At 49.5% G+C, this 26,990-nt stretch overlaps 1 protein-coding gene across 3 annotated transcripts in view; it reads right to left on the minus strand.

Moving 5' to 3' along the window:
• Positions 1–26,990, minus strand: part of LOC138491618 (E3 ubiquitin-protein ligase DDB_G0292642-like) — a 536,293-nt gene that overhangs the window by 38,027 nt on the left and 471,276 nt on the right. For all 3 annotated transcript variants that reach the window (XM_069618244.1, XM_069618245.1, XM_069618243.1), the window contains one exon: positions 7,274–7,441. In XM_069618244.1, the coding sequence (XP_069474345.1) occupies positions 7,274–7,441 (168 nt within the window). The remainder of the gene's footprint in view (positions 1–7,273; positions 7,442–26,990) is intronic.

Here is a 26,990-nt window from a genome sequence, read left to right on the forward strand (position 1 = left end):
ACAAGGAAGTACACTGAATAAATACCTTCCGTTACCTGAGATAGAGGCACGACCTCTATGGCTCCTTTTTCCAGCAGTAGTTGTACTTCTTGGAGAAGGATGGCAAGATGTTCCGGTGTCATGCGACGTCCCCTCGGGGGTCTGTAGGATGGGGAACTGTTGAATTCGATACAGTATCCGTGGGCTACGGTGGACAGTACCCAACGGTCTGACGTTATCTCCTCCCATGCAGGAAGAAAGGATGTTATCCGGCCCCCGACCGGTGTTGCATGGGAGGGGACGCGAATCTTCGCGTCACTTGGAGTTGTTGGGGGCTTGGGAGCCTCTGGGGGTGGATCCCCGACCCCTCCCTTTGCCCCGGCGTTGGCCTCTTTGGCTGTACTGCCCACTATTGGTTTGGTAATTGGTGGCAGGGTATTGCTGATGTTGATTTTGTTGTTGGTGTTGGCGTTGGCCACGAAAAAAGCGTTTGTTGCCATAGCCGCGCCTGGTAGTGGGCTTAGAGATTTGGTCAAGAGTCTTGATAGTGTCGAACTCTTTTTTAGCCATCTCTAGGGCTTCATCTACCGCTTTTCCGAAGAGGTTAGCGTCCTCGACAGGTTTATTTATCAAAGACGCCTGTGTCTCTGGTTTAAAGCCTGAGTTGCGCAGCCATACATGGCGCTTTAGGAGTATTCCTTGTACCAAGGAACGTCCTGCTGTTTCTGCCGCGTCCAGAGAGTTTTTAACAATGCTCTGGTTCACTTGGGTTCCTTCGCCAATAGTTGACAGTAGGCGCGTACGTAAAGGCTCCGGTGCTTCCTCGGCGTCTTTTCGCAGTTTGGCCCACTGCGCGTCTGCGTAGCTTGCAAGCAATGAATTGTTGTTGGCAATTCTTGCTGAGAAGGCAGCCGAGGAAGTAACTCTTTTTGCAAGGGCATATAGCCTCTTGCCCTCCTTGTCAGGGGGTGCCTCACTGGTGGAAAGTGGTACCCCTGCCCTCTTTCTAGTATTAGATACCACTAGGGAATCCGGAATGGAATGTCCCCTAATGTAGAGGGGGTCTGAGGGTGAAGGAGTGAAAAGTTTTTCAATCCGTGGATTGACCCCTCTGATCATTGCGGGAGTGGACAGCGAAGGTATGATCCTTCTCTTCACTGAAGCGAGGAGTGGAATGGTCTGGCTGACCGGGGGTTTTTCTTTAATCACTCTTTCTACAAAGTCCAATTCTGGAGAGAGTTCCCCGGTGTCGAGTTCGAAATGCGCTGCTGCTCTGCGCAACAGTGCATTGAACGTGGGCTGATCGTCAATTGGAGACGTGTTCCTAACTGGAGAATTGTCCGGAGGAGTTAGGTTTAGGACATCAGTGTCGGAATACACTGATGGTGATTGCCAGGGGTGTGAATGTCCCTCTTCTGGGTTAACCCCGAAGCCTTCTTCTATAATGTCTGTTCTGTCTTCCAGACATTCCTCCTGGTTCTGTTCTTCATTGTCCATGAAATCATCTTCCTCCTCGAAGTCTTGTTCCTCCCCAGTGAGGTCATATACATCTTGGAAGTCTGAGGCTGTGTCCTGCTGGGGATCGACTAGCCTCGGATTTTTGGCCCTGGGGTCCTCCTGAGGCCCTTCTCTGGTCCTCTTGTGAGTTTGAGAGGCCTGGGCGGTCATGAACCTTTCCATCCTCTCCATACAGAGGTAGAGTCTTTCCATTGTTTCATGGGGTACCCCAGAGCGGTCTGGCGGGGGAAACATAGGGTTATCTAACTCGAAATGGCTCGACCTCTCCCAAAGCGTCGAGGAAAGTGTCCCGTCGCCCTCCGAAAAACCTTCAGGTGAGTCGGGAGACTCCCTGACTGAAGGGGGTAGTCCCTGCTTCCCTTCGGGCTTTTTCGGCGTATCCTTTAACTGATGCGTAACGCTCGACGTAATCTTCGGCGTACGCTTTTGGGCGTCGGCTACAGCGATCCTTGCTAAGCTATCTGCGACTCGCTTGTCGGCGACTCGTTTGTCGGCGGAAGCTTGAGTTTTCGACGCTATGGGTATCGAACGCTCTACGGCGGTCTGCGCTTTCTGTTGGTGCGCACCGGCCGATGGTTTGGTGGCAGCGCCCTTGTTTGCCGAAAGCCCAGTCGCAGGTCGCGGCTGCGGTTGCGAGAGGGGCTTCGAACCCGAACGGTCCGAGGAGGCCGCCGGTGGAACCTGCGTCTCCTTGGGCGCCGAAGGTCTTTTCGACTTCGTCGAAGAAGAGCCGTGGGTTGTGTGTTTATGTGGATCTTTGTGTGCGTCTGTGTCGCCGGGGTGTTCATCCCCATAAGCAGGGCGTGAGCCGAGCCCGTCGGGGCCGGGGACAGACGACGAAGCGCGTAAGCGCTCCTTAGAGGGGGTTTCGACTTCCGTAGCGGAGGTCGTGTTATCGCGTTCCTCGTCACTGTCGGTGGTAGCAGCGGCGGGTGAACCTTCGGCCTTCGACATCGCGTAGGCCGCCCACCTTTTAACCCTTCGGTCTTTTAGAGTTTTAGGCTTAAGAAGCCGACAATCCGCGCACCTTTCCTCCTTGTGATCGAGGGGCAAGCAGCGGTTACACCGTGAGTGCTTGTCCTTCCAAGTGAATTTGCCTTTACAAAGTGGGCAAAACCTAAACGGTGTCCTCTCCATAGCCGAGGCAATAAATCGCGATAAACACCCCAAGGGAAAGGAAGGGGAAAGGGAAAGGCATTCTCAGAAAAGACCCAGAGATGTCCCACGACCCCACTCTCCCTACTGTATATGGCCTGCGAGGCCAGGCCACGTGTTCGGCAGCGCCGAAGGATTCCTTCCGCTCGACCCTCCGTCGAAGATTCTTTTCGGCGGAGAACAGCTTACAACTGCGTCGAGGGAGGGATTATTAATATTAGAGAAAAAACGACCAAAGGTCGAGGAGTTGCAATGTCTCTCGAGGAGCTCCGCGTGAAGGCGACCAGAAGCTGGGCGGAAAAAAACAATCTGAGGGACCTCGACGCGTGAGGGATTGTGGGTACAACGCACGTCACTATAGGGATAGTGTTTCAGACACGCCTTGTCGACGTCCCCTTTTCGACTACGAAAAACAAAATGCAATACTCCGCAGTGACCACTGGATGTCGGACCTATGCACAGCATGTGATTCTAAGCAGATTAACAAACATCAGAAATCTTATTATTATAGCATTTTCACAATGTTGGGTGAAACCTGGAATGACTTTGCAGACATTTGGCAACATTTGTCCACATCTCACTTGTTACCTTGTGACGAAGCCTTGCGGGTACATTGTATTGTAATATGGGTATGTGGAATTCGAAGAAACCCTACTGTTATCTACTGTATATGGTGCTAATGCTACACTTGTAGTGAGCAAACGGAAGAGAAGGTCTGGCGTGTGCCTTTGCCTTGTTCTCTGGACCAGGCAGGGTTTAGTCATGTCAGAGGAGCGGAGTGCAGAAGGAGGCATCAGGCAAAGGCAAGATGGAGGATCTGAGGCCTAAATGTATGAGAGAGCATAATGTAGCTTACCATAGAATAGCATAACAAACCTGCCATATCACAAAGAAGGACCAGTATTGCCTGTTGGGGGCATCTTTGATGTGAGAGAGTTACCTCAGTGCTAAGGTGCCCCCAATGAGCAGTTACTGAAGTTCCGTTGGATGGACACCCTCAAGAGTATGTCAAAAAGAAGACTAGGCCCAGGGAGAAAGAAACAAAGAAACTGTTCACCAGCAGTGCCAGGGGGTCATGAATGCAATACCCTTGTCCCGGGTCAGCAGTTCTGCAGGATGCAGTAGGCAGTTAACAGGGGTGGTTGCTTTTTTACGGATTGTTCAGTCACCACCATAGACTCATGGGACGGCAGACTAAAGCAGATGAGACCCCCAGACCCTTGTGATGGATAGTTATTCTAGATTTGGTGATTCCCAGGAAGATGAGTAGGCTGTTGGCGGTGGTTTCCGGGATGCAGGGGTCCCACGTTGTACTCGGGCACAGAATCAGACTTGTGAGGAGTTAGGTCGGATTGGCAGGACCCCAAAAAAAACGGATGTTGAAGAAAAGTTGAAGAATGAACACTGGAGAGTAGCAAGCACAGCATTTGGGCAGAGAAGGAGGGTTTGCTGGTGCTAGTCGCAGGATTCATGGCAGCATGGCATCTAGAGTTTCCTAGGTGAAACGAGAATGTACCAGAGAGCTTCCCTGGGGTCCTGTGGTTAAGAGTCTTGGATCAGTTCTGCTCAGAGAGCCTTCCAGGATCTGCCAGCTAAGGGGCACCCGCTTATGGGTCTGGCAATTCTGGAATGGTCAGGGGCTTCAGAGAGACAAGGCCCTTGGGCAGAACATTGTGATCCAGTTGTCCCCATCAAATCTGGGGAAAGAAGCGCTGCTGTCGGCTCCATTTGGCCTTTTTTGGATAGGCAGAATGTTGCTGTCTGATTCTTCTGTACATCAAATGGTGCTGGTGCAGAGCTTCTGTCCTTCTTTGAGCAACAAGTGCATGAAGACCACAACAAATCACCCAATCACACACCAAACATTATTCAAACAGAGGGTTGAGCAGCCAATGACAAACCATCGTCCAAGAACAACCATGGATTCTGCAAAGGCATCTCACACAAGAAATGAATCCGCACTATCCGAGACAGGCAGATGCCTGCCAGAACTGGTTTCAGACTGACTACAGTCCCTAATCCTGGGACACACAGACACATTGTGGCCAAAGAAGGCCATATTTATTCCAATGCTCAAATACACAAAGAGGGACAAGGGACTGTCATGTGGCCCCTCAGTTCTTCGAGGAACTACAATCTTCATTTTGATGAATACTGATGAAAAGGACCCAGACAGGTAAAAAGGAGTCCACTCAGTGGAGCCATTTTACACTGGTGGAAAAGCCACCACCAGCATAGCCACATGATTAACTGAGAGATGGAGTTTCTGGGAGGGAGACTTCGGGTACGTCCTTCCTTAGGAGTCATAAGATCTCTCAAGACAGAGGACAAAAACACATAGCCATATTTTAGCCTGGCTTGAGATGAAGCCTGGCTGGAGGAAAAGCATGTTGCAACTCAGAAAACAACACAAATGTTCAGGGGGTTACCTCATATGGTAACAAGTGGGATTTCTGCCTAACACTCCCAGAAGAGGCCCTTGCACAACATTGATTTACTCCACTATCCAGACAGTGGTAATCAGGGTTTTCCCTCTTGGGTTTTAGTGGACATACCCCACAATCCAGTATGAGTTTCTCTCCCCTTAATCCTGAAAATCCTAAAGAGACCGGAGGAACGCGAGAGTAAGAGGTTTGCCTGTGTCATTTTGGTTACCTTTCTTGTAATCATGACTTGCTGTACACTGCCAAGACGGCCACATTTGTTTGTTGTATACCTTCCATTTTTATAGCCCGCCCTGTTTCCAGCCCCATAAAATCCTGAGATTACTCCAAATGAATGCATGCATCCTGGGCTGTGTTCCTCCTCCATCGTGACAGGTCACAGCAAAGCTAGATGATCATTTCAGTCAGACCCCTGCATCTTCATGATAATCAGATATGACACATATTCATCCAAACTTTATTATAATTTATTGGCCCTAACTGGTATCTAGAAATTGGGGCTCTGCTTTGATATATAGTATATACTTGCAGATATACCCGGCGTTGCCCGGGCTACAAAGTAAACCAAACTTTGAATATGCTTTTCTACTGCTACACTGGCTACCTCTTTACGCCGAGCATCGGATGATAGCTTGTCTCTATTCTGGTGTATCTTGCTGTCTCACTGCTGCCTGTCTGCTTGCTTGTGCTTAAAGTCATTGATGTCGTTGTTCAACTCTCAATGCTGCCTTGGCTGCCTCTTTACGCCGAGTATCAGGTCACTTTCCAAAATGAGTTCGCCTCTTGGGTGGCATGATGATTGAATTACAGGTTTGGTGAGTCTTGATGTCTCTGTGCTGCCTGTCCGCCTGCTTCTCCTTGAAGCCTTTGATGGCTCTGTTAAACTGTCTCTGATGCCCAGGCTGCCACTCTACACTGGGCATCAGACAAATTCCCAAAAGTAAATCATCCCTTGGTTGGCATGATGATTAAATTATAGATCTGTTTATCACTGGGGATGTGTGCTTGTTGAGTGTCGATAAGACTACATTTCCTGGATTTTATTGTATTCATTTAATTATCCCAGATGATTTGTACTAATGTTTGGTGCATTCTTAGCTTTTATTATGGTAGTTTCTTAAGCAAATTGTTAGCTTTTGTTATGGTTGTTAGTTAAGCAAAATAGCTATGGCCATTCGTAAAGCAAACTAAGCATTAATTCCGATTTCATCCACCGGGGCGCCAGTTAAGCAACTGTAAATTGAGCAAAATAAGCATTTGTCTTGATTTTATCCACCAGAGGCGCCACTTTAAACCACACATTAGATTCCTCGTGGATGGTTGGCCCTGTTAGATCCCTAGACCCCTTTAGAATAGCTGCCCCTTCATTTCTATAGCGGACAAACAGACAGACACACTTTCGAAAAATGTATATAAGACTACGCTACAGCGTGTATAGTTAAGTTAAATTAGGCTAATGTCTGATCCAGCATACATCTAAACTTATTGAATTTAAATGCATGTCTTTATAGTAATGCCAAGAATCAACCAAGCTATGTTGGATCCTACCTTGAGCTCTGAATTCAAATTGTTTCACTCTACTAGGATAGGTACTACCCATACATTATATTGCATAGGGATTAATATATCTTTACGAGCCTTGTCTTCTGACTCAATGTCTTTGGAGGGACACCACACGTTCTACTATGGCAGCCTATACAACCCTGACAAAGTAACAAGGTATGGAAGATGGTATCACAAGCTTAACATGAATCTACGAAATTGCGATCCAGGCAATTTCCAATGTTTTCTTCTCTTCTTTTTACAGTATTCAGTCCATGTACCATGATAGATAGCACTGCAGTAGTTTCATAACCAGGACGTCAGTGCACTTCATTCATTTCTGTTTCAAGTTGTCCTGCTTCAGAGCATGATGCTTGATTTGGATTGTAATGGAAGTTAATACAATTGAACAGTCTATGAGCCTTGCATGTACTTTCAAGATGATTGCAGGTCCTATTGAAATGATCGGTATATCTCCAACCTAGTGGTAGGCAAAGTATTTGAGTTCAGTTTGGTGGCAATTATAACGGCTCAATAGTGTGATGCACGTCTACAAATGTGGATTGATATGGTCTTAACTTATAGCTTTAAGAACATGGAGTGTCATCAGATCGAAATTAATGAACACAACTCACCTCTTTATAATCACAGTATTGCTTGGCTGCAATGGGAGCAATTTTTCTCTCAAACAAAGTCTGCTCTTCATCTGTAAGCACAGCATGACTCCGAATCTCGACGTACGTCCATTCTTTCCCACATTTCTTCCCGCCAACATCAGCAGGACAGTGAAACTTAATCTTGCCCTGCAAATTGTGAAAAGCAGAGAAATGTATGTCCACAGGCCTTATAGATGGACACATGATGGGGAGGTCAAAAATGGAACTCTCTGAAAATGAATAAGTGACATTATAGCTATGTTTATAAGTCTCCTTTTATCCTTTTGACATGACATATGTTACAGTTCCTATATCCCTTTACAGAAGAGGAAACACTGAAGAGGAATCACATCACAATTTAATACATCAAAAGAGGTGCACGGGCTCCCATTAAAATGATTGCTAGATATAACACAGAGAATCCAACAACGGAACCTATGTTCTCCTTGTGCTTGAATATTATGCTGTAATTTCTGAGTTACAAGGTATAGAACAAATTGTGGGCCAGATCCTAAAGTGGATATTGAAGAAGATGCATAAAACAGGTTTGAGTCACATTATGTTCACAAAGTTCAAAAGGAATGTGGGAGCCCCTCTCCTGAGCACACATATGGGTCAAATACCCTGTTCTATGGGATTTCTTCCACTCGGGAGGGTCTACAACCACGTTTTAGTTCACTGCACCCTTTACAGAGGAGAAATATCCATGTGCATATCAGTCTTTGTCCCACCCACAACGTCAGTCCAGCACCGATAGGCCAGGCAAATCTCCTCTGAACTAGAGTACCAGTAGCAACCCCATTCACATGTTTCGGCCTTTTTGTGCCTCTTCAGTGAGGTGAAGCTGAGCCTAAGGCACAGTGACCAAGGGGCCCCTGTCTGGATTACCCTGGGCTACTTAGGGTGAAACCCCAAGTTTTACAAAATTGAAAGGGAGTGTGGGAGCCCCTCTACTGAGAACAAAGATGGGTCAAATACCGTGTTTTATGGAATTTCTTCCACTCAGGAGAAATTTCTTGCAAAGCTATATACTCATCGCCAAGTTGCTGATTCACATACATAGAGGGGTGAACCATTTGCAACTCACATTTGGCACTTATCCCCCTTTCAAATGGGCATTTGGCCTAGCTGTTGGCTGCCTGCACATAGCGTGCGTGTATGCATTCTACAGTCATTTTTTCTAAGGTTGCTTTATAGATTGTTCTAACTTTTGCCACAAGTCCATACGTCAAAACAGTTGATAGGTGCACCCAAGAAGTACTCGTTGTGTCAATATTATACCACAGCACAGGGCATCGATGAGTATGATGGTAACAGTAAAAATATGTGGCATTTTAAATACTTAAAAAAAAACACTATTTTATTTACTGGATGTGATACGCAGAAAGTACTACATGGGGTTACAGCAATCGTTAACTCATAAGTAGGTGTTTTTTTTTCAAATTTGAGGCCATTAACATATAACATGTTTTTATTGTAACTAATGATGAGGCGCACAATGTCCATCTAGCATCAAAGGTGCGCAAGCCTTTTCCTGTCTTTGTTTGTGGTGCTGGAAAAAACACTGGCAGCTTAATGGTCTGATAGAGATTAATGACATTATATTCACATTTCACCATTGGGAGAAATTATGGGTCTCGGCTTAACACTACATTTATTCTGTGTTACGATGTAAGTCATTTGTCTATTGGCCATGCATGCAGGTAAGTCAGGACTCGGTGGGTGGAAGGGTTTGAGAGGAGATGTTGTGTTTTCCAGCAGCAAAATCTCATCAAATCTTTCATTATGGGAGCAACGTGGGCACCATGGCCACTATGAGGATTTCTAAAAAGTCTGCCACTTCTCCTATTTGCTAAAGTCTCATTGGACCTTAATACATTAGAAAAGTGGACTTCGCATCCAGGAAAAGCCTAAGTTTTAAAGGATAAACATATGTAGAAATGTTAACACCTCACAGGTGGCATGTTGTAAATCCTTTTTTAAACATGCAAATGAACGGCTGTGCAAAGGAGAAGGCTGTACAGTGTCTGCCCTGAATTAATGTTGGTCCCTATGATACGATATGATATGGCATTTATAACGCGCCTATACACAAGTGTTTCAAGGCTTCTCAGGCCGTAAATCCTGCCCATGAAAAAGCTGTTGCTTTCATGCCTGGTCGCCACATTCTTAGTTTCACAGAATATGGTTCTTTAAAGAAAAAGGGCCTCATTACGACTCTGGCAGTAAGTGGTAAAGTTGGCGGTAACTATGTTATCGCCAACTTTACCACTACGCCAAACTATGACTTACAGAAATGTTGGCGGTAACACCTCTGGAGAAGTTACCATCGGCCGGATCACCTCCAGCGGTAACTCCGACAATAATTTGCAGAAATCCGAGCCAGAGGTAGTTCCATGGGCGGAATTACCTCCAAAAAACAAAAACCTATTACTGTCACATTACAAGTAAAAAAACTGCGGAATTACCTAAAAAACCGGAGGTTATTCCGCAAAAAATATATCAGAATTACCACCACCAAAAAGGTGGAGGTAAATGCAAACAGTTGTCACAAATCAAGGCCCAGGTGCACCAGATCCACTCAGGTGGAGTATGAAAGGCCCACCCCAACACACATCGAAGCAACATGCATCCACAAGCAGACATAGATTATGGGCTCCACAACCTGCTACTTTACATTGAGCTACAGCAGCATGCTAGACCACAGCAGGGAATGAGACAGGCGCAACCAAGGCATAGGAGACACATGCAGCAGAGGGCACCAATCCCACATGTCCGACCATCCCCAGGGACACTCACGCAACTAGTCACCTCATACAGACTGGACCGTCCAACCATCGCCGACCTGCTCACCCTGACACAGGCACAACTGCAGAGTGCCATTTCCATCCGAACAGCTCCCCCCCTCGGCTGAAGCTTGTGTCCGTCCTACATTTCTGTGGCACAGGTGTCTTCCAGCAGACAGTAGGGGCACTGCATGGCATGTCTCATCCCACATTTTCAAAGGTGCTGGACCAAGTCCTGGATGCCCTAATGATGCACGCACCCCAACACCCAGGCACAGGTGCATGCAGCAAAGGCAAGGTCCTACAACATCGCACATTTGCCCAACACAATTGCAGCATTGGACTGCACCCATGTGACGTTGGTACCACCCCAGGCAACTGAAGAGGCATACCGCAACCGGAAACAATATCACTCCATGAACGTGCAGATGACCTATGATGCCGACCTCACCATCAGTCACAGTTGTGCGCCGTATCCTGGTGCGACACATGATGCACTGATTCTGTGAAACAGCACCCTGCCTGCGTACATGGAGAGGCACAGAGGACAGCACAGCTGGTTCGTGGGTAAGTAGCACTCAGTCCTGACTGACAAAAGCACTCACATGCACATGGGGCACGTCAGTAGTAGTGAAGTGAATGAACCACAAGTACAATGATGCAACAACAATGACACCCAGAATACGTCAGGCACCCTGAGGACCCACCCCAGGACACAGACTTCACACATGTAATAAATCAGGGCATCCAGCCATGCTAGGCAGCACCACGCAATCATGTCAAAGTACAACCCTTTTAGGCATATCGATATACCCCACATGGCGTAGTGCCACACCATAGATGAACAGTGCATTGCCAATGTCACATCACTGACAGACTACACATGATTGCCGACTCCCACAATGCATATGACTGCAAGGTAGTCATGTTGACCATGCCCCAACAACCCTGATGCACACAAGGTGTCTTGTGACCATCCACTGAGACATGCACATAGGAGTATGCACATCAGGACCATGCACTTGTACCACAGACAACACACTGCCATGTCTCACACAGTCCATTCATGTCTTGCAGGTGACGCTGGATACGCGCAGTTTCCATGGCTAATGACCCCCGTGCAAAACCCTACTACACCACAGGAGATGGTCTATAATGATGCATAGAGGAGAACACAATCTTGCATTGAGAGGACATTTGGCCTCCTGAAATCCTGGTTCAGGTGCCTACATCACACAGGCGGTGCACTGATGTACAGCCCCGAAAAAGTAGGGAAAATGATAGTGGTCTGCACCATGCTGCACAACATGTGCATACGCAGGAATGTAGCAATGCCCGCAGATGAGGTCAATGACCCCCCTAGCTCTGATGAGGAAGAGGCTGGAGGAGTGGACTGGGCACCCCAGGCCCTACGTGGGGAAGCAAGAGAAGGACGGATGGTCTGCCAGGAGCTCATTGGAAATTATGTTTTACTCCAGACACATGGCACCCATACATGCAATGAATGCATCTGTCTGAATTGCATTAAATTGATATTACCAACATGAAGAAGAGTCAAGTGTGTTTTATACTGGCAATAAGGCAACAATATCCCCTACTACAACTACCTCCCCCCACCCCTAACAACAAACACCACCCCACCCCCACCCACAACCTCCACCCCACCAACAACCATAACCCCCCCACCCCCACCAACAACTACCATTCGCATTAGCACTTGCGCTTATCCCCCTTGTCTGATAGCTTGTCAGCATTTGCAGCATGCCATTCTGAGCGCCTGGGCGGGGCGCTCTGCGTTGACCCCTCAGTAGGGGTAATGGACTGTGAACTCCCCAGCATTCCTTTTTGTGGCCTGTGGGACTTCTACTTAAGTCCCTCTGCCACTGCAACCCTTTACATAGTCTGATTATAAGGTCAATGGCAGCCCATAAAGGTCCTGGCACAGGGGTGCTTTTTATGCCCCCACATTTTAGCCCCAGACTGATGGTAACACCCTACATTGTTTTTAGGGAGCAGGCTGGTGTCAGCTGTAATTTAGTTTTGGCTTCACCAAAGGTGAAAGTCGATTTACAGCATTAGTGGTCCAATGTAAATTTACGGTAGTCATTGGGCTAATAATACATTGATTAAGTCCTGCTCACAGCTATTTTGCTTTGGGGCTTTGTTCAGGGAAACCACTAAAATGGCTGCTGTGCACATATGGACTTGCGTTGAGCCTAGCCATGCACCCTCCACACTGATTTCAACTGGCCTAGATCAGTTCCTGGCTCTGTGCTGACTAATGCATATCCTCTTTGTGTAACCCCTCTGTGTATTTGGCAGACTGGTTTATGCCTGGGAGTGTGTGCGCCACATTACGGGTCCGGCAGAAACCCTGCCGGTGCTACCTGCGGGTTGCCGTCGGACCGTAAATATTTACCGACGCCTGACTTCCCCGTTGCCACCGGGAGATTATAACTCCAGCAGCCCGGAAAGTCAAGCGCCGGTAAAATGTAAGTCCCCATTCCCATGGAGTCCCATAGGACTATATGGGAGTAGCGACACAGAAATACCGGCACTGTTGCTAACGATGCCGGTGCTTCCGTTACCGGTCTGCCTACCGTGGCCAATGTGCCCGGCAGGGTCAGACGTGTCAGGCACAGCGGCTCCAGCAGACAGACCTGTAATATGCCTGTCCGGAAACAACTGTGGCGGTGAGTTTACCGGCACCCTTGTTTCTGGACCGGCAGGGTCATAATGAGGCCCAGTATTTGTGTGTGTGTGATATATCTAGGGGAGACAGTGTTCTTCCACTCAATCCTGTTCGATTTTTCTAGGAAGGATGCAGGTTTTCTTACCTGCTGAGAAGATTTTGGTGCCAAATAGCTGCTGCTGATTTTTTAGACCAAAACTGGCCATACTGGCTGGCAATGTTCCCTCTAATTATTTTTCCCTAAGTGAGGAAATGATTAGCCTTCGTGCGCACATTACTTTCCATGTGCGCAACTGAATAACGATCTAAGCCACTTTGTGAACATGCATAGTTAGTGAGAAAACATGGCAATAGGAGTTCATGTAACACTTTCATGGAGTAATTCAAGGCCAGGAGAAAATGTGCTCCTAATTTGTGTAAGGACGATAAATGCATCACAATAACTGCACAATAGAATATGATGATCAGAATTCCTGGGCCACTACTTACTATCCACATTATGTTCTGTAAGTTGTGACAACACTTACTCAAAAACAGCCTTACAGCTGTGAGGCATATGCATCACCCATTTTACTCCCTAAAAACAGGGCAATGTGCCCAACAAACCAGGAAATCGTGAACATATAGGAACCTATCCCCTGATTCTACCCACAAAGTTCCACTGATCTTTTCGAATCCACGACCTGCAGAGCAGTGGCATTGGGAGGAACACTCATATTAGTACCTGGCAGGGGCGGGGCTTAGTCCTCCAGCCAATGAGGAGCCTTAGAATGGGGACTTTACCACACAATCCATTCAAAAGATATTTTTGTGTATAAAGATAATTTCTCAGTGACAAGAAGAACTCTAGGAATCCCACCAGCTAGAAAGATGGTTGAACTTTGAGGGGAAGCCGCTGGGGCGGCGCTACACACTCTATGTGCTATTGGTAGGGACCAAAAGCACCCACAACGACGTAGATGTGACACTCAAGGTGTCAACGTTTTTCCATAGGAAAAGTACTAAATTAAAGTAACCGGGGATTCCCAGCCTGACGAAGGGGAATATTCACAGCATGTGAAACTATGAAAGATTGAAGTCCATTCTTTGGACACTTTTCAAGAAGCAGCAGGAGGGAGCCATGCTCCTGAAGAAGGAACTTTCTGTTAGTTTATCCGTTAGTTATAGCTTGAGGGTTAGAGTAGGATTTTATGCAGGATGGTGCAACTTTGATTTGGCAAACATTTTGAAAATTTCTTTAGTTTTAGTTCGAGGCTGGGAACCCCCTCTTAGAGATGGGGACAGATCCTTTTTTGTATTCAATAAATACAATTTTATAACCAAAACCATGCCACCTTTGTCTCAGTTTCCTTCTTCGACACACTTACACTACTCAAAATCCTTAGAGGGAAAATTAATATTTGAGTTTTATAATGCATTAACTTGCAAGGGGGGGGGGCTTTCAAAGTGCATGTGTGACATATGTACAAAGAATAGGAAGCATGGGATGAGGCTAACATCCTAGTAGCCTGCTTACTTACAGTCGATATTCAATATTTGAGCTGACACTTGGGTTATATAGTGTGGGTAATGCTTTAATTCTAGTGCTTGAATATCATTCATATTATTATAACAAACATAAAACAAGACTTGTATCTAAGTCTGGTAACCATTTGCAGAGCTAAGGTAGGCAGAGTCAAGGTTGTCTGGTAATATCTAAATGTGGCCTGGGGAACAGTTCGAGTCATACGATATAAGTATGGTAGAGTGAAATATAGGAGTCATGGGTGGGGATGGAAGATAATTTGGTTACATTTGGTTAATGTGTACAGGCATATCTTAGTTATATGTTCTGTTCTTGGAGCCACTTTTTCATATACTTTTTTACCCTAAGTTGCGGGAGTATTCTATTTTTAGGTTTTTAAGATGAAGTTTGCATAGTAGGGAAATATAAATAGGCTAGACCAGAATATCAAGAATAGTATAATTTAGCTTTATTTTGAGAGAAACGCAAATATTAGATACTTGTTGTGGCTTCTGCATTATTAAATCTTTTAGAATAGATGGGAATTGTCTGTGTGCGCTGATTAAATTCTTCTGAGCGGTACCCAGAAGAAAGCTGGGCAAGCGCACATGCGCACAGCTTAGGGGGAACATTGCTGGCTGGGCTTGTGTGTGTGTACCTGGTTTCAGTTTTGATTCCACTGATGGACATTCCTCCTGGGCTGTCGTCTTCTTCCGCCTGGTCCTCTTCATGGGCTGGCCTGGACCTTCTGTGCTGGGACTGCTGCAGGGCTGATTTACTGCCACCTTCCTCATTTTGACGGCATTGGTGGAGCCGCCTTTGGTGTAGAAAACTGTTTGGGCTGTCCTGAGTCACCTCTCCCATAGTCTTCATCGTGGGGCCATTGTTTGCTTGTGTTGCTGCCCTCCTTTGTTCACCGAGCTTGCTGGACATGCTATGCTGGGATCCTCAGTCTTCTGGGAGCCACCCCGGTTGTTGTTTTTTTACTCTTGGCTGGAGGGTCGCACTCTTAGGAGAGCTGATTCTTCTTCTTTACGTAGTCTGCCGTTGTTGGACCGAGTTTCAAGTGTCTGTTCGGTTCCTGTAAATCACACCTGTAAAAGAAGGGTTGTTCTGCCTTCCTAGAACCTTTGTTTCAGTAACTACGAATGTGATTGCCTACTATGGGGCTCTGGGTTGGTGGGTTATTCTTGCTATTTAACTACTCTTCTGCCTATGATAATGCCTGATTACAATGGCCCTCATTACGACCCTGGCGGAAATTGAAAAACGATGGCGGAAATGCAACACCGCCATCGAATAGCGCTCGGTGCGATTATGACCCGTCACCGCAAAGTGCGATGCCATTAGCGACACCGCAGTGAACGCCAACGCTAACTGCACCAAGTACGCGCGCGCGCGCGCGCCATGCCAAACCGCAATTACCACCATGGCGCAACGGTACGCGAATTCTGACCCCAGCGGACATGCACCTAACGCCATCAAGCACGGCGGAAAGTACCATTCCGCCATGGCGAGAAGTACGGCATCGCGAACCAACCGTAAACGGCCCTACTGAGTGCCTGTACACCGCTCCCTGGCCACATTGCACAACTCCCCGTAGGTGCAATGAAGTCACACAATGCAACCAGTGAAATGTACAAGTCATCCATGCCTGCCAACGAACAAATGAATCTCAAGAGGGGCCAATGGGAGCTGCAGGGCACAGATGGCACGAATACAGAAGCCACACAAATGGACATGACCTCAGTCTCCCTCCAAGAAACGCACGCAAACACAGGCACCTGTGACCAGCCATATTCTGATAATCACATCATACCACCAATCCAACTGGCTGACCGGCATCTGTTACACAAAAGCCATTCCCCCGCCCCTGAGCATCACATCATCAAAACAGTCACATTGGCAGGCCTCATCCCTGACCTCACTGGGCTTCGTAGGCAAACGCGCCCAGCACAGTACCACGCAACTATACTCCGAAGCTGGAACCCAATGCAGATCTTCTCACAATACATCGCTCCCCAAATAGGAATATGACACATCACCTGCAAAGAAGAACGCTACACGGTTCATATCAGAATAGGAATTTAATGCACAACAAATTCACCAAGCCCATACAGCCATCAGGCCATGAACTCCAAAATACATTTCACCATTGTGGGCTGCATCCGCAAGAAATGACCAGCTACTTCTCGTGTGACGCCCTGTACCCTCATGGCACACAGGGGCTACATTCTCGTACGAAAAGGCAACATGGAAGCGCCTCGACCCGCAGGGCCGTCCCAATAGGGAGGCACTAGTCCAGCTGAAAGGCCGAAATGTTGCTCCTAGCCACCAGTACTGCGTAAGGGCATGTGGCCCATTGGCGATCGTCCCATAAGATCGTAATGCTGCTCCACTGATTAACACGAAGCAGCAGGTGTCGGGAGTAAAATCCATCTGCAGGAGTGGCATACAGATGGCAGTGGCAAAAGGGGAGGAGATACCTGTCACCCAAACGAAATGAAAAAGAATAGTATGGCCATCAGAACTACATTTGAATTACTCACTTCACTGATCACACCAAATCCACAGCCATATGCATGCTAGCCCACTCCAAAGGATCATCACCAACCAAAAACCACTAGCGAATCATAACTATCTATATCGAGGTGAAAACACCATCACAAACGCCTGCTTCCATACTCACATGACATGTGAAACTTCCATTGAGTCTGTGCGTAATGCAGCCTGCAAAATCCACTGTGCCCCAGCCCGTAATTCCAGTGTTGTGAAGCAACATGTAATTGGGAACGTCCGGCCTTATGGCCCACTTCGCTATTGCGCATCCCATACTATTCATATCAATCATTGCATCCTCGCCATGGCCCCTGTCCCAAGGACATTGAACAATAGAACGTTATATTTGCAGTCAGACCTGTGGGCATCTCCTCGCCGCTAGCTGAAAACCGAAAGCGCCGTCCTTCGAATTCCTCATTTGCAACATCACGTCGAAAAGGCATCTGTGGCCGCTTGAAATCACAAATTCATCCATCTAGTGCGGCTGTGTGTGAAAATGGCAACTGCCTTCACTCACAAATGGGACGCCCCGCCCGTCGGTGAACCTCGGTGCAGTGTTGCATGAGGGTCCACCGTTACTCGAGTACTACGTTCCACTGACCCTTCACAAGTCTGTTCGCGACTGCAAAGATAGTATGTGAAACAATGGGACCTAAGCAGAATGAACATATCAACCAATGTTACACTGCCATCGGGTACAAATACATGATTGTAATGGCAAGATGCCATTCGTCGAATTGCAGCGTTGTGTGCGGGACGTGCTCGCCCAAAGGGGAGAGCAGCTTGCACAGGTGGAATGAATCACCACAGGTGGAGGCTATACAGCCTGGAAACACATAAATTGCACACCCAACCCCCTCCCACAACCACACCCACACCGAAATGCTACCGGCAGGACTAGCCATGTTGGCCCTGGGGGACCTGATAGCACTGCAAGTACTCCAACTTCAAGAAGAAGACGAATACCGACTACAACCGGCCGCACGGAGGAGACGCAGGAGGAGGAGGAGGAGGAGGGCAAGGCAGGGCCAGCAAGGGCCGCCAGCACAGCCACTACCACCACGCAGGCAGCCCGCAATCCCACGCCTCCGAGCACATCCGTTCGACCTCACTGATGAGCAGATCCACACCCTCTACCGTTTGGACCGGGACACCATAACCGCCATTGTGGACATGACACAGGCTGACCTTGCCAGCATGATAGACAGCCCAACCGCCATCCCACCCCTACTGAAGGTGGTGTCTGTACTCCACTTCCTGGCCACAGGCACCTACCAGCACACAGTCGGACAGTTGCATGGCATTTCACAGCCACTGTTCTCACGGACACTATTGCAAGTGCTCGATGCCCTCCTGCAGCACGCAGACGACTACATCTCTCTACCACGCTCGGAGCAGGAAATTACAAACACAAAAGTGGGATTCCATGCACTTGCCGGCATACCGGGTTGCATTGGTGCCATCGACTGCACCCATGTGGAATTGGTCGTCCCACATGCCATGGAGGCCCAGTACCGCAACCGAAAACAATTTCATTCTCTGAATGTACAAATGGTGTGTGACTCCAACAGGATCATTACACATTGTTGTGCCCGATTCCCAGGATCAACCCATGATTCTATGGTCTTGAGGAACTCTACAATACCACGCTACATGGAGCGACACGCAGGGAACAGATCCTGGCTACTCGGTGAGTCTCATTTCAAGCATGATAATGTGGGGTATGTGATGCGGCAATGACCTAGCAGGAAGGGGGGGGGTGCGTACGTAGCAATGGCATTCCTCAAACATCCTTTATTGTCCACATACAGGTGATGCCGGGTATCCACTGAAGAGATGGCTCCTTACACCACTCCGGAACCCACGGGACCAGCATGAGGAGGACTACAACCATGCCCACTCACGTACCCGTGTAGTCATAGAACAGGCATTCGGCCTACTGAAGGGTCGTTTCCGCTGCCTCAGCAGGTCTGGCGGGGCACTCCTGTACCGCCATGAGAAGGTCGCAAAGATGGTCATGGCATGTGTCATGCTACACAACATGTGCGTACGTAGAAATGTGCCCATGCCCCCTGACGCAGAACTGCAAGCACCTGAAGATGGTCATGATGAGGGTGGGGATGTGGCAGCACCTCAAGGAGTCCCCGAGGCACAGGAGGGCCGTGACATTCGTCAGCATATCATAGATGCATGCTTCTAGCACTCACGCCTGGTGGCTGATACATGGACACGGAACTTGTGGCACTGTGTGTGTCCGGAACATGCACAATAGGGACTGTACGCCTATAATGGCCTCGTACACAAAGATCAATGTCCACACATCTCATTGGATAATCGTGCATTGTTTATGGCATATGTGAAATCATGTTACACACCCCATCGACCCGCCACCCAAGTGAGCCCAACACACCCCCTCCACCCTCCTACCTCCCCCCCGAACACCAGTGTCCATAGATGCTCATTGTCAGTGGGCAGTCGCTATTGCAAGCCCCCTCTCCGGGTATCAGGGGCACCCCTGGCTGTGGAGCGCAGGTTCCTCCCTGATCTACGTTGGGGGCTGCCCTGGACGGAACTTGCAACGGATGATGTCTCTGCCTGCTCACGTCCATGCATGTCCCTAAGGGTTTGTGAGAGCTCAGTGAGCACACGGCGCACAGCGGCAAGTTCGGCACATACGTCTTTGGACGTCGCATGCAGTTCCCCCCTCAGGCTCTCGGTGCTTCTCTCCATTTGTACTCTCAGGCTCTCGGTGCTTCTCTCCATTTCTACTCTCAGGCTCTCGGTGCTACTCTCCATTTGTGCCCTTAGTGTCTCTGTACTTCTCTCCATTTCTGCCCTAAGTGTCTCAGTTGATGTTTCTATGTCTGCCTTAGTGCCCCCACATTCATCGGCATGGTCCTTGAGGAGCGTAGCCAGTTGCTGCTGTTGCACGATTACCTGGTCGAGGGACTGTTGCCTCTGCTGGGCCATGGCCATTTGCGGTGGTGTCACAGAGGGGCTGGTCACCTCATGTTGCCTTGCCACAGGGCTTGTGGGGGATGGCCAGTCGTCGTCTTGTGGGTGCCCCTGCGTGGTATCCTCATGGTGTACGGGATGGAACAGACAGGGGGATTGAGACAGGTCATGGATGGATCTGACTTCGACATCCCCGTTTTCTGTGTCGGAGCATGCTGCCATTAATGCAGTGTCACCTATGGTGCTGCTGCCACCAGGAGCAGTGCCTTCTGTGGCATCCATTGGGGGGACCTGTGGTGGTGCTGTTGTGGGCATGCTGGGTGCTGGGGTGCCTGTTGGAGTTCCCTCCTGTGTGCTGCCACTTGATTTGTCCTGCTGCCGTGTCTTGATGCGTGCAGCTGAGGTGGAGGGTCTTTGGCCGTTGGTCTTGGCCCTCTTTGCAGGTGTGCTGGTAGGGGTGTCCTGGAGCTCGTCGTTTGAATCGGACCCTGTGGTGGAGTAGAAGAGGGCGAGCGTTATTGATGGGTCTGTGGGAATTGGAATGGCAATGTATCACATGCATTGGGGTGGTACCTGAGGGTGATTTGGGTTGGGGCCTTGGAGGTGGTTTCTTTTTTGTGTGGAGTGAGGGTGCAGTTGTTTTGCAGCCTGCAGTTAGGGTGTGCCTGCTGCACGTGTAGAGGGTGTTTTTAGGATTTTTAATTATTTATGTATTTAATGTGAGTTTTAAAGTGTGCTATCGGGCCTATGTATGTGGCCGTTCTCCTGGACATGTGTTACTGTTGCACTATGTGGACACGTGGTACTTCACATGATTGGACATTGTGGTTTTAGCATTGTTTTATTTGGGACACCTACCTGATTCTTCGGATGTCTGCACTCCTTTCTCCATCCCTCCGACTCCCTCGATACTCTCCATTCCAATGGTGGAGGCACAGATTTCTTCCCAGGGGGTCAGCTTGATGGGTGATTCCGATCCTCCCCCGGTAGCTGTGGCAATGTTGCGGTTGGCAGAAAGTATGCTACGGACGCGTATCCGCAGGTCGTCCCATCGCTTTCTGCATTGCTGTGGGTTGCGGGGTGCGGTCCCCACCGCACTTACCCGCTGTGCCACCAGGGCCCATATGGCCTTCTTGTTCGCAAGTGGCGTCCTGGTCATTTGCGTGGAGAAGACGACGGCGGCATTCTCCTGGAGGGTCTCTGTGAGCACGGTGAGTTCCTCACGGGAGAAGTGGACCTGCCGCTTGCGGTCGCACGCTTTCTTCGCTACTTTTCCCATTTTTCTTGGTTTCACTAGGGTGGATTTCGGGTTGGGATGTGTCTCAGGGTAGTATTTTTAATGGTTGTGTGGAAATAGTGTTTTTATAGGTGTACGGCGTGATGTTTCCCGTTCCGGGACCATGTTTTTACTTCCGTTTCCGTATATTTCCGGTCACCGTACTTTACGATTGCCGCTCATTGCTGTGACCGCTAAGAGGGGTGGCGGAATTGCACCTAGGCCGTACGGCGGCGGTGTGGGCCGTTTTGGGGTCATTTCCGCCATCGCGGACTTTGCACTTCCGCCATGGCGTGGTGCTCGTGCCCGATGGGTCGGAATGAGCCGCACTTTGCTCCGTCGTGCAATGGCGGAAACGCTATTTACGCTATGGCGGTCCGGTCGGTTGATTTCCGCCAGGGTCGTAATGAGGGCCAATGTATCTTTTAGTTTTACTGTATCTATTCTTCTCGAGTATAATGTACTAGCTTGTGGTGGCCTCTGACTGTGTGCCATTTTTTATTTTCCCCTTTTTCCTCCCTATGGGTCCAACATTTACTGTGTTGTTTACATTTCTATTATCATGATACTATGTCCTAAAGGTTAGGAATATTGGGACAGGGTTTGATATTCACCACTGGGGTCTGTTCCCCTCCCACTTCTCACTATGTGTTTTGTGCTTATCACTAGACAGTGGGATTCCATTTTAGCATAGGGGTGAGAAACGTCTTCATTGACAATTTACAGATTTTATAAAGACACGAGGGGTCATTACGACCCTGGCGGTCGCAGTAACAACGGTGGCGGTGAGCTACCGGCATCTTTGTTACCGGACCGGCAGAGTACAAGTTTGCGGGCGGGATGGCCTCCCGCCTGCCAGGTCTGACCTGGCGGGCGCGAACGGCACCCGCCCGCAGACTTCGACGGTAGCACCGGCACCATTACTAGTGGTACCGGTGCTGCCGTCCTCCCCATTCCCATCGAGTCCATTGGGACACGATGGGAATGGGGAGTTTCTTTTTTCCGGCGCCTGGCCGAAGGGACCGCCGGGGCTGTACTGCTGGGAAAATAATTACTCCTGCGGCAGCCGTGCCGTTTTTAATGGCACGGCTACCGCCTGGCTTATAATGAAGCCCACTGTGTATTTTTACAAAGTGTTGTGTTTGCCTAACGACACATTTAAACTAAAAGATACATTTATGTGTGTATCTAAATACAGGTATGCATTTTTCAGAACACTAGTGTGGTGTGGGTTCCTTGGTTAACTGTGTGGAGTAATTGCTCCTCTGTGTCAGCCTACTTCCCTCCCTGGCGATAGGCCCAACTGCTCTGCCACAGGTACCCACAATAGAGAGGCTTGGTTTTAACTTTTTGGTTGAGTGCACCCCCTCCACATTTTAGTTAGATGGTTGTGCAGTCTTCACCACAAGGTTGTACACATATCTCCCTAAAGGTAGAGTTAGTGAAATAGGATAACATTTTGGGGGGATTCAGGAGCACAATAATTGTGGGTTAGTGTGAATTGTGGATGATTGGGCAGTACACCTCACATACATTTTGTAGGCAGAGGGACGGCCAAAGTAGGAAGAACCCCACATGCATTTAGTATGTGTAGGCGCATTTAGTACATGGAGTAGAAAGCCCAATCACTGAGAAATGTGCGTGCATTTTGTAGGTGAAGAAGACCAAGGCACTGAGAGTCAACGTGCATTTAGTAGGCAGGGAGAAAGCAAAGGCAAGAAAAATCCCATGCGTATTTATTAGGCGTAAAAGGTCAAAGCATTGAGAACCCCACATGCATTATCTAGGCATAGAAGAAGGACAAAGCATTGAGAAAACCACGTGTTTTCTGTAGGCAGAGCAAAATGCCAAAGCAGATCTATGTCTTTCAAGTGCCTCATTAGGTATTCTTGCCTTTCCCAGGCTTCAAGTTCAAATAAAAGGGAGAAGAGTGCTTTTCCTGGCTCCCCTCCTGCACTTTTCCGGGCTGTCATCCGCTTACTTAGTAGGTGGAGAGGTCCAAAGCACCAGAACCCAATTTGCATTGTGTGAGCAGAGTAGAAGGCCCAATCCTTTATAACCACTTGTATATATTTTATGCAAACAAGACCAAAGCTGTGATAACTCCATGTTCAGTTTTCAGGTGGGGTAAGAGGCAAAAGCACTGAACTCATGTGCATTTAGTAGGAGGGTAAGGCAAACGCACATGCATTTACAAGGCACAGTAGAAGGCCTGAGTGCAGAGGACCACATTTGCCTTTAGTAGGTGGAGAAATGGGGCTCATTATACGGTTTGCGGAATGGGTTAACGGGCTCCGCTAATGGAGGCGGACCCGTTAAACCCATTCCGCAAAATGACAAGGTCCCCTCGCGGGACCCGGTAAGGACGCCTGGTAAAACCAGGCGTCGTTACCGGGTCCCGCGAGGGGACCAGGGAGCTAACAACAGGCCGGTCGTAATCGGCCTGTTGTTAGCTCCCTGGACCCATTCCCATTGAGCCCTATGAGGGCTCAAATGGGAATGGGGAAGGTCCGGGCCTGGGTTCACTGTAGGGGAATTACTGGGCCCTCCAAACTCGGAATGGCCCGGTAATTCCCCAGGGAACCCAGACCCGGTTTTGATGGCAGCCATGGCACCGATAGCGGCATGGCTACCGCCAAAGCCGTAATGAGGCCCTATATCACTGAGTACCCTACATGAATTTAGAAGGCATAGAAGAAGGCAGAAGCACTGAGAACTCTACATAAATTTAAGAGGTATTGGAGAAGGCAAACACACAGAAAACCTCACTGCATTTAGTAGGTGGAGGAGAGGAGTGAAGAACTGAGAACCCTACATAAATATAAGAGGCATTGGGGAAGGCTAAAATACAGAAAACCTCACGGCATTTAGTAGCTGGAGGAGAAGGCCAAAGCATTGAGAACTTCACTTGCATTTGGGTTGTATATACCTCTTGTTCACCTACAACATTCCTGTGGGGGTCTCAGTGCTTTGACCCTCTCCCCCTCCTACTAAATGTATGTGGGGTATACTGCTTCTCCACCCACAATTCACACACGCCCACAAATCCTGTACTCCCGAATCCCCCCAAAATTTGATCCTAACTCCCTAGTGCTACAGAGAATCCAATGTGCATTTTGTAGGGATAGCAGTCAAAAGCTGGAAGAACCCAACATTCATTTAGTAGCCGGGAAAGCCAAAGCACTAAACACTCCAGATGCATTTTATAGGCATAGGAGTAGACCGAAACACAGAAGCACACATGCATTTAGCAGGAGAAGAAGGAAAAAACATATACATGTAGTAAGCATAGGAGAAGATCAAAGCATTGAGAACTGTTTGTGTATTTATTAGGCATAGAAGAAGGTCAACACACTGTTACCCGCAAATGCGTTTAAGAGACATGGGAGAAGGCATCTAGTAGGCCTAAGAGAAGGCCGAAGCACTGAGAACCTCAAATGCATTTTGAAGAAATAGGAGAAGTCCAAAGCAGGAAGAACCCTTTGTGCATTCAATAGGTAGAGAAGGCCAAATCACTAAGAGCTCCAGGTGCATTTAATAGGCGGAAGGGAAGGCCAAAGCACTGACAGCCCCACGTGCATTGTGTAGGTGTAGGAGTTGGCCAACTCACTGAGAATACAATATGCATTTTGTGGCTGTAGAAGAAAGCCAAAGCAGGAAAACAGGAAAATCCCCACATGAAGTCGGTAGGCAGGGAAGACCAAACCGCTGAGAAACCCAAGTGCATTTAGTAGGCGAAGGAGTAGGCCAAATTATTAGTAAACTCATGTGCATTTAGTAGGCATAGAAGAAGGCCAAAGCACTGAGATCCCCACCTGCATTTAAGATGCATAGGAAAAGGTTAAAAAAACTGGAAACCACAAAAACATTTACAGGGTAATCCATAGAATTTCGCAGAAAAGTGTCGCAAGCGGCTGGCGCAGAGTGTCCGCGTGCGATTGTCTGCGCCAGGCACGTGCGCTAAAACCGATTTCCGCGCACAGCGTATTCATGGATTTCAGGCTCCCAAACCAGCCGTGGCGCAGAGAATCGCAGCGACCCTGCAGCAGCGCCAGTAACGCCCCCAAGAACGCCCTCGCGCAAGGAAAAGCCATCAAAATCGCTAAATCATCGCAAAGGGCTGCGCTAACCCTGGACCAGTTCACCGGGCTGGCAAACAGCAAACGCCAAGCGGGGAACGTGTATTTCAGGGGTGCGCAGGAAGTTCCACACGCGATTGGCCCCGTGCAAGCAGGGTACGTGTATTTCAGGGGTGCGCGGGAAGTTCCACACGCGATTTCATCAGGGTACGTGTATTTCAGGGGTGCGCGGGAAGTTCCACACGCGATTGGCACAGTGCGAGCAGGGTACGTGTATTTCAGGGGTGCGCGGGAAGTTCCACACGCGATTGGCCCAGTGCGAGCAGGGTACGTGTATTTCAGGGGTGCGCGGGAAGTTCCACACGCGATTTCAGCAGGGTATGTGTATTTCAGGGGTGCGCGGGAAGTTCCACACGCGATTTCATCAGGGTACGTGTATTTCAGGGGTGCGCGGGAAGTTCCACACGCGATTGGCCCAGTGCGAGCAGGGTACGTGTATTTCAGGGGTGCGCGGGAAGTTCCACACGCGATTGGCCCAGTGCGGGCAGGGTACGTGTATTTCAGGGGTGCGCGGGAAGTTCCACACGCGATTGGCCCAGTGCGAGCAGGGTACGTGTATTTCAGGGGTGCGCGGGAAGTTCCACACGCGATTTCAGCAGGGTATGTGTATTTCAGGGGTGCGCGGGAAGTTCCACACGCGATTTCATCAGGGTACGTGTATTTCAGGGGTGCGTGGGAAGTTCCACACGCGATTGGCCCAGTGCGAGCAGGGTACGTGTATTTCAGGGGTGCGCGGGAAGTTCCACACGCGATTGGCCCAGTGCGAGCAGGGTACGTGTATTTCAGGGGTGCGCGGGAAGTTCCACACGCGATTGGCCCAGTGCGAGCAGGGTACGTGTATTTCAGGGGTGCGCGGGAAGTTCCACACGCAATTTCAGCAGGGTACGTGTATTTCAGGGGTGCGCGGGAAGTTCCACACGCGATTTCAGCAGGGTATGTGTATTTCAGGGGTTCTGGGGAGTACTACACGTGAATTGGCCGTGTGGGTCCTCCCAGGTGTACGCTCCACAACCTCCACGGCCCCTGCAGGCAGCCCACACCACGGGGGACTACCCTGCACCCCTGCTCATGTCCCGCAGGCAGCCCATCCACCATGGGCATGCCCCCCAGCCAACCCACATGTCACCTTGCACTACTGATCAACAATGCATGTCTCCCACCACCCCCACCCCCCAGCAGTGCAGGGGCAGCCTCCACCAGGCCCCCACTCATGTCTCCCACCACCCCCACCCCCCAGCAGTGCAGGGGCAGCCTCCACCAGGCCCCCACTCATGTCTCCCACCACCCCCACCCCCCAGGAGTGCAGGGGCACCCTCCACCAGGCCCCCACTCATGTCTCCCACCACCCCCACCCCCCAGCCACCAGGGGCACCCTCCACCAGGCCCCCACTCATGTCTCCCACCACCCCCACCCCCCAGCAGTGCAGGGGCACCCTCCACCAGGCCACCACCCATGTCTCCCACCCCCCCCACCCCCCAGCAGTGCAGGGGCAGCCTCCACCAGGCCCCCACTCATGTCTCCCACCACCCCCACCCCCCAGCAGTGCAGGGGCACCCTCCACCAGGCCCCCACTCATGTCTCCCACCACCCCCACCCCCCAGCCACCAGGGGCACCCTCCACCAGGCCCCCACTCATGTCTCCCACCACCCCCACCCCCCAGCAGTGCAGGGGCACCCTCCACCAGGCCACCACCCATGTCTCCCACCACCCCCACCCCCCAGCAGTGCAGGGGCACCCTCCACCAGGCCCCCACTCATGTCTCCCACCACCCCCACCCCCCAGC

This window comes from Ambystoma mexicanum, chromosome 10 (genome assembly GCF_040938575.1).
Source record: "Ambystoma mexicanum isolate Mex_15411 chromosome 10, UKY_AmexF1_1, whole genome shotgun sequence".
In the NCBI taxonomy this organism is placed as follows: domain Eukaryota; kingdom Metazoa; phylum Chordata; class Amphibia; order Caudata; family Ambystomatidae; genus Ambystoma; species Ambystoma mexicanum.